This window comes from Typopeltis vanoorti, chromosome 26 (assembly GCF_054136105.1).
Source record: "Typopeltis vanoorti isolate ZY-2024b chromosome 26, IOZ_Tvanoo_1.0, whole genome shotgun sequence".
Classification (NCBI taxonomy): Eukaryota; Metazoa; Arthropoda; class Arachnida; order Uropygi; family Thelyphonidae; genus Typopeltis; species Typopeltis vanoorti.
Genome location: NC_143574.1, coordinates 5,238,583 through 5,251,421, shown reverse-complemented (window position 1 = coordinate 5,251,421; position 12,839 = coordinate 5,238,583). Strand labels below are relative to the sequence as shown.

The window sequence follows — 12,839 nt, the reverse complement described above, 5'->3', positions numbered from 1 at the left end:
GATAATTAATAAACAAAATGCCTTTAGCATCCCAAAACACTGATGCTATGACCTTGTCTTCTTTGGCACTGAACAACTGGCTTCTGTCCACTGTTTTGACTGCTGTTTGGATTCTGGTGTGTAATGGTGAATCCATGTCACATCCATAGTAATAAACCGACACACAAAATCAGTTTTATTCTTCTTAAAACGCTCCAAGCACTGTTCAGAGATTTTCATGTGAGTGCGTTTTTGATCTGCTGTGAGCAAGAGCAGCACCCATGTTAATAATCATCATCATCATCATCAAATTCCTGCCATGTACCCTCAAGGGGTGTACAGGATAGGACAGTACTACATGAAAAAATTACATCATTACTAACTTCCTATCTACAATTTTCCTCCAAATCAGTCTGTTACTTGTCAAGACTTCAACATTATCAGATCTTATATTTCTATCGTCTAAGGCACTTTGTACCGTATCAATCCACCTATATCTTGGTCTTCCTCTGGGTCGTTTTCCTGCCAACCTGGCAGTGAACACTTGTTTTGTTCATCTTTCCTCTCCCATTCTATTTAAATGACCATACCACCTGAGATTAGCTCTGCTAACGCATTCCTGGATGCTGACAATGTCAAGTTTTTTCCTAATATCCTCATTTTTAATATGTTATTGCCATTGATGCCATCTGTTCACGCCTCGAATCTTTTTCAGGACTCTCATATCTGCGGTCTCTAGTCTTTGGTCAAGTGTTTTACTTCTGACCCAGCTCTCAGATCCATAAGTTAAAACTGGTTTGAACACTGTCTTGTATACAGCTAATTTAGTGTTCCGACTAATTTCTCTCTTACTCCATATGAATTTATTCAATTGACTTCCCACCATACCAGCTTTGCTGATTCTGTTGTCTATTTCTATATTTAATTTACCATCTTCAGTAAAAATCGTGCCTAAGTAGCTGAAATGTTTTACTTGTTCCACAGGTTCTCCATTCACAACACAGTTGACATTTTCAATGATTCGGCCTATTTTTATTGTCTTTGTCTTTTTATTGCTGACCTTCATACCATATCTATTACAACAGCTATTCAATTTAGTCAGAGAATCTTGCAGACTTGTAGCGGATTTATTTAGAAGTATAACATCATCCCATAAAGCAAAGAGCTGACATTAACATCTCCAATTTTGATATCAGGTTTAATACCACTTTCCTTCATAATGTGATCCATATAGATAATGAATAACAGAGGGGATAATGTACATCCTTGTCTCACACCAGATTTAACCTTAAACCATCTTCCTGTACTTCCTTCAATTCTAACTGCTGACTTACAACTCAAATAAAGACTAAGTATTGCTTGATATAATGCCCCATTGACACCACATAACTGCAGCGTATTGAATAGCTTCTCTCTTGGCACCTTGTCATATGCCTTTTCCAAATCGACAAAACTTAAATACAGATCTTTGTTATATTCCCATGCTTTCTCGACTATTTGTCGTAATGTGAAGATCTGATCCTGACAGCCTCTATTTGGCCTGAATCCAGCTTGTTCTTCACCAAGCTTTTCTTCCACAATTCTTCTCAACCGTTTCTCAAGTATACTTGCATAGATCTTGCCAGGAATACTCAGTAGGGAAATACCTCTGTAATTCTCACATTCAGTTTTATTTCACTTTTTATATATGGGTACTATGAGAGCTCTACTCCAATCATCGGGAATTCGTCCCTCTGTCCAGGCTTTCTGAACTATGCAGTGCAGCCACTGTAAGACTTTTATACCACCATACTTCAGCATTTCTGGTCGAATATCATCTACTCCTGCTGCCTTTCCACATTTCAAGACTTTGATGGCTTTTTCTACTTCAAGTATGGATATGTATTCTTGACTGCAGGCCTGGTCAGTGTTTTTTTATCACTGTGCTGTCATCACTGCTTGTTTCATTTAGCAGTTTTTCAAAGTAATTACTCCATACTTCAAGGATATCTTTTTCTCCTGTTTTCATGTCACCTTTATCATCTCTAACTTCTTTTACAGCACTCTTTCCTCCATTCCTAAGCTTCTTCAACAACCTCCAGAATATTTTGCCACCTTCTTGATATTTATTTTCTATATTCTTGCCAAAAATCCTCCCATGACTTTTGTTTAGCTAGTTTTACACACTGTTTAGCTTTCTTACATTTGTCTCTGTATTCTGTAAGAGTAAAAGCTGACTTATTTGCCAGGAACTTTTGATATGCTTTCTTCTTTTCCTTCACTACCTCTTTAACTTCCTGTGTCCACCAGGGAGTTCTGATTTTTTTATCCTTACAGACAACCTCACCACATGCCTCTCTGGCAGAATCAATCAATGTTTTTTTCAGAGTTTGCCACTGAATCTCCAAGGCTTGATTCCTGTTCTCAAATTCTTTTATTTTCTTTTCAATAATCTTTCTGTATTTTAGTCTACAGTTCACATCTGAGAGCTGCTCAACTTTTATTCGCTTACTTCATAAATTAAACTTGTGAAAGACATGGAAGATTGTGATCAAAATATAGAATCACTGTTATTTCTTTTACAACACAATCATATATGTCATCTTCCTGATAATTTTTTAAGTTTCTCAGTCTATTGAAAGACCACATTTACTGGCAGATATATAGAAGATGACCCACATAATCCAAGTAGTCAGATGCTTGACACCATTAAAACCCTTGCCATTCAAGTCTGTATTATTTGATTTCACGAGGAATCACTTATATATGAAATTAATCATATTAAAAGAAATCTTTTTTCTAAAGTGTAGAAAATTTCTACTGTTAACAAAATACTCAATAATTATAAACCAAATCAGTGTTCTGATGAAAATTATAATAGGATTATTGATCTATACATTAAAGAGCAAAAAAAAAAATCACAGTTTAAAGAAAATTCAATATTCTGTTTCTTTTCCTCTAATTAAAAAACTTGCTTCCTTGTTTCCTTCTACTAAAGACAAAGTGTATTCTTGGAGTTTACAGATTTTCATCCCCATGCTGCTTTAAGTATCAAGGTCAAAGTGGTTATTCTGCCTTTAGGCATGAAGACATTTTTGTATGTCTGAACTACAAGATCATGGCAGTAATACAAATAACCAAATTAAATGGCATCATATGACTCTTTTACATTATAGTCCCAATAAATTTATAAAATTATTTAAAGCAACATGTGAGGACTTTCCACATCAGCCAATTGCAATAAGATTGATTCTATGTCTTTTTCTCTCTTTTGGAAAAAAACAATTATCCAAAAGACTAATCTAATACGAGGAGGGTATGGAAAGTTCTGATAACACCTAAAACAAATATGTTTTTTCATATAAATTCTTTCATATAAAATGTTTATTTTTTTAAATTCTTTTTTTAGAAAATATCTTTTCTTTTAGGATAAATAAGAAGACATAAAATTAATTAATTTTTGTTCAAGGTATTTATCAGAACTTTTCACCTCCCCCTTGTATATAGAGTATTAATTAATTTTCTGTCATTTCAATCAAAATAAGGATTTTTTGATATGATCTGAAAGTGCTAGGTTAATTGCTTATTTTTTCCAACATGGCTCTCTATAATATGATATTATAGGTCATCATATAGTTATTGTACTTTTTATTGAGTTATGTTAGTAAAATGCTTGGGTAGAATGTGTGTTAGTTGTACTGGATTTTTTTAATACGTCTCCACACCACATGCCAAAAGGTTGTAAACTTATAGCACATCAATACTCTGTGTAAGCAGATAATATGTAGGAATGTAATGTAGTGACAAGTACATATCCTTCCACTTCACTAACTCACCAATTAATTGAAAAGACCTGATAAAGGTTGATCATGTCATAGACAGGATCCAAACCTTATTTTTTCCAACCAAAGAGCTTGTCTATACCAACTGTGGCTATTTACTATGATTTATTACTAATAATAATTATTATAAATTATTTAGGCACCCCCCCTCCCACCAAATGAAATAACATTCTTTCATTCCTATCTTTGTAGACTGCTTCATGCAGCCAACCTCACATCTTTCAATGATGGGCACCATATCATAAGGTTATGGATGTCCTTGTGCTAGGAAAGGCTGGAAGTGAAAGACAGATGGAATCAAATGTAAGTGATTATAACTCAAATGTGATCAAAGGCAAGAGTAAGTGAAATGATTTTCTTGAAGCAACTAACACTGCATTTTGGTATCATTGAAATTGATAAGAATATCCTTGCCCCAATGAGAATGATAATTATTATTATTATTATTTAGGCCTCCAAGGAGTCAAAAGATATCGCAGGAGGTCCTTCCTAGGAAACACAAGTCTATCAAGACTCAACGTGGGAGGTTCCTCCTAAGAAGCACAAAGTCTATCATACCACTCCTTAAACTCATTGACTGTTCTCGCCCTCACCACTCTATCAGGCAATGCATTCCACGGTTCAACCACCATGAAAAGAAACCACTCCTCACCCTCATACTCGCAGTTTCCTTTTGTAACTTCAAGGGATGGCATCACCTCTTGTCATCACTCCTTCCCACTGTTCAACCAAGCGAAAGAACTCCCCAGTGTCAACCCTGTAACCACTTCCCAACAGTTTAAAAGTCTCAATCATATCACCTCTCCTTCTTCTATCCACCCAAACTCTACAGTTCACATTCCCTCAGCCAATCCTCAAAACTAACATTGTACAGTCCTGACACCATCTTTGTTATCCGCCTTTGTACCCTTTCCACAATTAATTTATCCCCTTCAAATCCTGGGGATCAAATCTGAGAACAATAGTCTAAGTGTGGTCTGATCAGGGTCTTTATACAACGGAATGATAACTGTTTTATCTCTGCAGGTCAGCGTCCTTCTCATTATTGCAGCAATCCTTTGTGTTACCTTCACCACCTTTGCAATATGTCCCTTGAATTTCAGGTTTCTATGAATCATCAACCCCAGATCTCTTGTCTCCCCTACTTCCTCCAGTATACTCCTCCAATAGAGTATGCAGCGTCCCATCGATGTGTCCCAAACCTCAAGATCTTACATTTTGCTGTATTAAACCGACACCCCCATTCATTTGCCCATCTGTCTAGCTTATTCAAATCCTCTTGCATGACTACCACATCTGCACTCTTACCAATAACTCTTCCCAGCTTCACATCATCTGCAAACAACTGAACATCCTCCTGCAATCCACTAACAATGTCATTGATATAAAGGTTAAACAATATAGGTCCCAGTACTGAGCCCTGTGGGACCCCACTTGTAACCCTCTGCCGCCTTGAAACTGTCCCACCATACACAATACTCTGATACCTATCAGACAGCCAATCCTGAATCCAGTTGACCAACCTGACCTCCAAATCCATGTGCTGCAACTTAAATATCAGCTTATCATGTGGCACCCTGTCAAATGCCTTCACTAAATCCAAGAAAATTGCAGTATATGCCTTTCCCTCATCTACTGCTCTTGTAACTTTATTATAAAAGGCTAGCATATTACTAAAACAAGAGCACCTCTTAATAAATCCATGTTGACTCTCACAGATAACATTATCCTCATCTGCCTAATGTTGTATACGGTCCGTAACTAATTTCTCTAAGATTTTAACAACTACCAATGACACACAAACTGGCCTATAATTAGACACTTCCAGTCTGCTACCGCCCTTATGCAATGGCATTATCTTACCTTCCTTCTATTGCTTGGGCACCTTTCCTGTAGCCAAACTTTCATTGAAAAGCCAGATCAAAGGAGCTGTCAGTTTCTTAGCACATTCTCTCAAACTCGTGGTGAAATACCATCCAGTCCCAGCTTTACTGACATCCAGAGTACTCAGTATATGGAACACGTTCTCCTCCTGCACCTCCAAACTTTGAACCTGCCCTATCCCTCTAGTATTGAAATTTACTCCTCCAGGATGAAATACATTAATAAAGTGTTCATTGAACAATTCCACTATGTCCTCTGCATCAGTCACTTTATTCCCATTTTTATCCCACAATGTCATTCTTCCACAATCATTTCTCCTCCTACTGACCACATAGCTAAATCCCTAGGATTTTCTTTGGATCTTAGGGCCAATCTCTTCTCATATTCCAGTTTTGCCTTCCTTACCATACTAGTCACTCTCCTGGCCTGTGTCTTATATTCTTCATGCATCTGCTCTTCACCTGTCTCCTTATATCTCTTCCATAGCCTCTTTTTCACATGCAGCTCCTGTTTAATATCGTTTGTCATCCACTTTACACCAAATTGTGTCCTCTTCTTCACTTGTGGAACACAGCTTACTATTGCTGCTAACAAATATTCCTTCACAGTCCAAGCACTAATGATATCCCAGCCTTCCAATTCCTCCCTCCATGAAACTTCCCCAAGTTGATGTCTAAGACTATTGTAATCACCTGCCTTATAATTCCACATATATTCCCGTCTCTTTGATACTCCTGCATGTCTATTCGTCTTCCAAGTAAAAACCACATGGTCACTCTCTCTCCAACTGGTGGGAGAGATGTCATCTCATTTATTATCAGCTCTTCTGATGCTATGACCAAATCCAAAACTCTTGAACCTCTTGTTCCTTCTATTACATGTTGCATAAGATATTTGTCCCTCAAGAATTCTAGAAATTCCATTCCCTTATTGCGACATGCATCTTCCTCTCCCCAATTTATACTGCTGCAGTTAAAATCTCTCATAACAATCATTCTTCTTACACTTGCCAAGCTCAACTGTCTAAACAGCAAATGAGAGTGAAAGGCACTGGTTAATAGCTTAAATTCAATGCTTTGAATTTAAAATTTAAGTCAAAATCAAATTAAATTTTAAAATCAAAGCTGTAAATGACTCTACATCACAATGTTTTTCAAATGAAGAATAAGTATATGAAGTGTACAGTTATCATCATCATCATCATAGCTATGGATATGAGATTAGAGAGAAGATAATTTATTTAGAGGAGGAAGAGAGCAGGCGAAATTACAGAGTACTACCCAGTACTTTGGTACTAGCGAAGAAATCCAAGAACAGGAAACCATTCATCATTCCACGCAGTGAACAACTAGATAGGATGCTGGCAACTTAACTGCAAAGGTTATAAGACAAATCACCAGATAGTACTTTGGATCAAAAGCCCAGGACATGGCAAGAGTAGCATATGCCTCTCCATGGACTGTGTCTCCAAAAGTAGGTGGGGATAGCTAGGAGACTGCATGTGGATCAAGGGCAGCAAAATCCATGTTGCTTATTACTAATTAACTTATGGTTCTTCAGCTAGTGAAGAAGTTGGCCAATGATGACCTTATAAAAACTAAAGTGAAGAAAATGTATCATAGTGAGCTAAGTTATCACTTTTTTTTTTTTTTTTGGAAGGGATTTGAAACTGCTGATGTAGTTTTAGGAATTTATTCAATGAAGCTTGCTGTGACTTTCAAATAAAAAGTGAGTAAGTTGCTGAAGTGTTTTTGATGAAGACAAGATATGATGGTTTTCTGTTTTTGATTGCTTTCTCCCGTGTGAATTCAAGAAAGAATGAAAGTTTTGTGGGAAACAAGAGATTAAAATTTCAGACGTTTTGCCCATAAAGGATAATGACTGTTAGCTTATATCATTGAAAGCAAGTTGGAATGTTGAGCTATTTTTACACATAGCTTAGTACTCTTATAATTTTCTTCTGTATTTTCTACGTGTACATGCTGACTCATAGGTAAGTCAGCATGTGCATTATCAACATGATTTCTTATTTTCTTGGACTGCCTCTTTAATTTTGTGACAATACTATGGTCTGATAATAATATCCTTGTAGGAAACGTAACCGACTACCTTCTTGCCTGACTTAAGCAGTGTTTTCTTCAATTAATACTGAGTTTTATGCTGAGAGTGATTATCATATTTTGTGGTGATACAATATAAACAAAAGTAACAAATAAAATCCCTTTTCAAGAAATAATAAGTTACCTGTTAATTATCAACAGAATAAAAATATCATAAACATACATGTGAGTTAATTAATTTTATGGCAACATACCCAGTAAAACCGTTAAAGAAGCAAGTGCTCTAACTGGTTCCCCAACTCCATTTTCTGCTACACATTCATAAGTAGCATCATCTCGGCCTGCTCGTACTGGTTCTATTCGCAGAACTGAACCATTCGGCATCTCTAATACTGAATAGCGCTGTGTAGTAACTCTTTTTCCATTTTTACGCCATTCAATCTGAGGAGGAGGATTTCCAACAGCTGTACATACAAAAACAGCAATACCACCAGTAGCAACCACCTGGTCTTTAGGGAATGTCTCAATTCTTGGTGGATCTAAAAAGAAAAAAGAAAAAAAGTAAACATAGTGAACTGCTAGAGAAGAGAAAAAAGTTTTCTTCAAATATGAAACTTTAAGTATACAACTAAAATGGTGAGTCAATAAATGAATGGATGGATACAAGTTCTTTTACTTATTTAATTTTATAATATTTACCTCAAATTACTGGGAGGAAAAAAAAAACTTCTTAAAATCAAATTAAAACAAGAAATCTGGTAGATAACTAGAAAGTTTAAAGGAAGAAGTTTCTCTTTAGATAAAGAAAGGTAGGAAAATTATTAGACTAGACAAAATGCTGCATGAATGTTGAGACATTTTAGAATTTTAACATTCCAATATTCTCATAATAAGAAGGTCAAATGTGAGCAATTTCTTCTAGAGCAGAAGAAGCAGGAGTTTAACTACTGAATGATTTATTGATAATAAAGCATTCTTTATTAATTAACTGTTTGTTACCTTAATAAAACTTTGCAGTGCTTTGCTGATTTTTTCTATATTTTATTCATTACATTTTTATATTGACAATGACTGTTGAACATGAGAAAAAAATTTTACAATTAAATAATTAATTTAAGTCATTCGTTTTGTGTTTTATTACAGCTTCGCTGATTGTAATCTAGGCTCTTGTAATGAGAAGTCTACAATTAACTCCTTAAATTTATTATTATTATTAGAGTAACCTCCATAGAGAAGATTCATCATGGGAGGCCCACTCAACCTGCAACATGTCTATCATATTAAACTTTGAAATCATTTGCATTCACAATGCACTCCAGCAAAGTGTTCCACTCACTGACAACTCACACCCTTGTTTACTACATCTTTATACAACTTCCAGGGATGGCCTTTCATTCTTCCTTCCACTCTTTTTATAATTCCTTCTGTATTAATCTGGTAGAATCCTTTAACCAACTTGAAGGTCTCTATCATATTCCCTGTTTTCCTTCTATCCACCAAACTCTGTAATCCACATTCCATTAATCACTCTGCATCAACTATCCAGACTCTCAATATCACTTTGGTCACTTGTCTTTGGATCCTCACTAGTGTTTCTACATCACAATGAAAACCAGGTAACCAAATTGGAGCACAACAATCCGTGTCTGGACTGAACAATGCCTTATAGAAAGGCACCACGACCACCTCTGTATCTCTACATGTCAATGTATTTTTTTTATCATAGCAGCAACATGATGTGCAGTCTTCACAACACTTGCAATTTGTCACAAAACTTCAGTCTACTGGCTACCATCATCCCAAGATCCTGAATCTCACCCTGAAGCACAGCTCCACTAATACAGTATATAGCCTTATATCTCTGCATCCCAAAGTGTGGTACCATGAAAGAAGCACCTCCATAGTGCAATTGGAATAACAACAGTATGCTGCACTCTTTAACTGGCTGGAAAAGGCCCGAGTTCGAATCCAGTCATGATGAGATTATAGGCTTTTCAATTGAAGGTGAGTTGGCCAATCTCAAAAGGAGTTAGGAGAGTTTTTTCTCCTGGAAACTCAGATTTTTCATCCCACATACAGACAAATCAGCCATGAGAACATGCAAAATCTACAGACAAAAAAATACTGGTAGTAGCGGTGGGCAGTAGACAGCATTATGTAGATGATGATGATGATGGTAGTTACATGCTGTATGTAGTTGGTGGATTAAACAGTGGAGACAGAGATTTGTAGAATAGAGTGCCCTTCCTCGATGTGTCTTTGGACTTAGTGGAGGTGTCATGTAATAATAATAATAATAATAATAATTTACAGTATTTATACGTGAGTGGTCTGAAAAGTAATCGGCCTAAAAATGAAAAAACAAAATTTGTAATTTCAAAATAATTTTTATTTTTCAACATAATCTCCCACATTCAACTGTGCATGAATATATATTTGAAACACTCTCTAAAATTGTGAAAACATGAGGAAACCAAGTTTAACCTTCCATACTAGTATGGAAGATTATCCATACTATGGATAACCTTCAGTTATCCATAACATCTCTGTTCTTTTAGATTAGATTTTATTCATTGGCATTCCAGCAATTACAATCTGCATCAATTAAAAGAGATATTAACAATTTTCTCTTATTTCTAAACCTAATCCATCCACAATATGACCATCACATTATGTAGGTTCTCATTATTTAAAAACTTTTTTATCTCAAAAAAAAAAAAAGTCATTCCAAAATAAATTAAAAAAACATTATACTAAACAAATGACTGTATGATGAATCCTATAGAACATACATATGACACACTAAAACAAAACAACAACAACAACAAAAATTACAGATGTGTTCACAACTTGTCAGGTATTTTGAGCATTTTTATACAAGGAGATTTGTCATAATACTAATAATAACACATTAACTGATTTAATTTTTTATTTTGAAATGTTACTCATTAATCTGAAACTAGAAATATAATGTAATCTATATGCTTTTAAATTCATATATGTATGATAAATAATTATATGTATGTCAAATATAAATAATAACAATTATTATAATAAGCATAAATAATCATATATGCATGATAAATAAACAATGTCTAATGCTATTTAAAGAAACATACATTGAAATTGTCATATTATAAGTATAATTTCAATTGGTGATAAAATATCAATAAAATATATGGTTACATGCAGATAGTGTTTTTATATGTGCATGTGCTCATATGGTGAGTGGGTGGGTGGGTGGGTGTTATATCACTTGCATTTGCAAAAGCAACTGATAGAATACTGCATGGAAAGTCAGTGGGTACAATTAACTTTATAAGAATGGATATGAAACTGGTAATCTGCAGTAAATTAGGAAGTGACTTTCTGGAAGGTGTCAGTGACTAATGAAAAGGCAACATGGGTCTACCCATGGGCCATTTTTTTTCTTTGCATTAATGCTGTTATGACTGTCTTGAAATTGAATAATCAGTTAGCCGGATTTTCCAGATAAAAAGTAGGAAGCAAAAAGATCGATATAGGAAGAGGAACAAAGAGCAGAAACACTAATATATATGACAGCTGCAGCAAAAATATGGGTATTGATAAGTACTGATGAAAAATAAAATCTGAATTAAATATAAGAGGGACCGAAAGTAATCAATTTTTTGAACTACATTTTTAATATAAATTTTATTAAAGAAAAAATTAACATTATTCAATTCTATAATCGCCATCGTTAATTATAACCTTATTCCAACGATCTACTAGTTTAGAATTCCTTTTTTGAAAAAAAGTTTTTTCTTTGGAGGCAAAAAATGATATCAAACTCCTTTGGACATCATCTTGCGAACAAAGGTTTTATTTCTTATGCTGTGTTCTAAGGACCTGAATAAGTGATAGTCACTAGGGGCATAATCCGGCGAATATGGAGGATGTGGTAGAAGTTTCCATTCTAACTGCCTAATTTTTTCTTGAGTCATTCTTGCAGAATGTGGTTTTTTGCATTATCTTGCTGTAAAATTACTCTTTTTCGATTGACAAGTGCAGGACGTTTGATTAACAATGCTTGATGTAGTCACTCTAATTATTCACAGTAGATGGCTGCTGTGATAGTCTTACCTTGTTCCATGAGTTCGTAATGAATAATTCCATGAATATCCCACCAAACGCACAATAGAACCTTTTCTGGATGAAGTCCATCTTTAGGTGTTGGAATTGGAATTTGATTTGGAAAAAGCAACTGTTTTTTGCATTTAATATTCTTATACAGCACCCATTTATCGTCACCAGTTACAACTTTTTCCAAAAAGGGGTCATTTTGTTGTGTGGTCAACAATGAATTGCAAATCATCCGTCTCTGTGCTTTATTGTTGTCTGACAGTTCATGCAGTACCCATACACCCTGTTTAAGAACCTTGCCACTCTTATGTAAGTGCTCTTGGACAGTTGACCATGATGAATTAAGTTTCTCTGCTAATTCTTGTATGGTTTGTTTTGGATCTGATTCAATGAGAGTATTAAGAGCATCGTCATCTAGAGTAAGAGGTCTTCCAGATCGAGGACGATCTGGAAGACCAAAATTTTTTACTGCAAATCTCGTAAACCATCGCTGACATTTGTTAACCTTCAATACATCTCCATAAGTTGAACAAATGATTTTGGTAGCCTCGGTAGCATTCTTTCCTGGGTGAAACAAAAACAGCATACAATGATGTAAATGCTGCTCTTCAACTTTAAAGTCCGCCATATTAAAAAAAATCTGAAATTAAAAAAAAAAAAAAGATTTTTTTAAATAAAAAATGAACTATTAAAAATAATTGATTACTTTCTGGTCCCCCTTATATTATACACAGATTCATTCAGTTGTGGATTTCTATGAGTTGAAGAAAGTGAAGATGATACAAAGGCTATTAACCAAGTTTCACACTCATAATAACTTGGTTATTATGAGTGTGAAATGTTTACTATGACAAATAGATTCTATGCTAGTCATACACCTTGAGAAATAGAAATATATATGAGCAAGTGTGCTTTACATAAAAGACAGGGAAATTTTCTCTTCACATGTTAGTAACAGTGGGGAGGGCAGAGCATTTCTAGAAATTGAAAA

At 35.0% G+C, this 12,839-nt stretch overlaps 1 protein-coding gene across 4 annotated transcripts in view; it reads right to left on the bottom strand.

The window, feature by feature from the left end:
- Positions 1-12,839, bottom strand: part of LOC150092284 (tyrosine-protein phosphatase Lar-like) — a 1,042,795-nt gene that overhangs the window by 741,843 nt on the left and 288,113 nt on the right. For all 4 annotated transcript variants that reach the window (XM_090415047.1, XM_090415048.1, XM_090415049.1 and 1 more), the window contains exon 5: positions 7,999-8,283. In XM_090415047.1, coding sequence (XP_090271173.1) covers positions 7,999-8,283 — 285 coding nt within the window. The remainder of the gene's footprint in view (positions 1-7,998; positions 8,284-12,839) is intronic.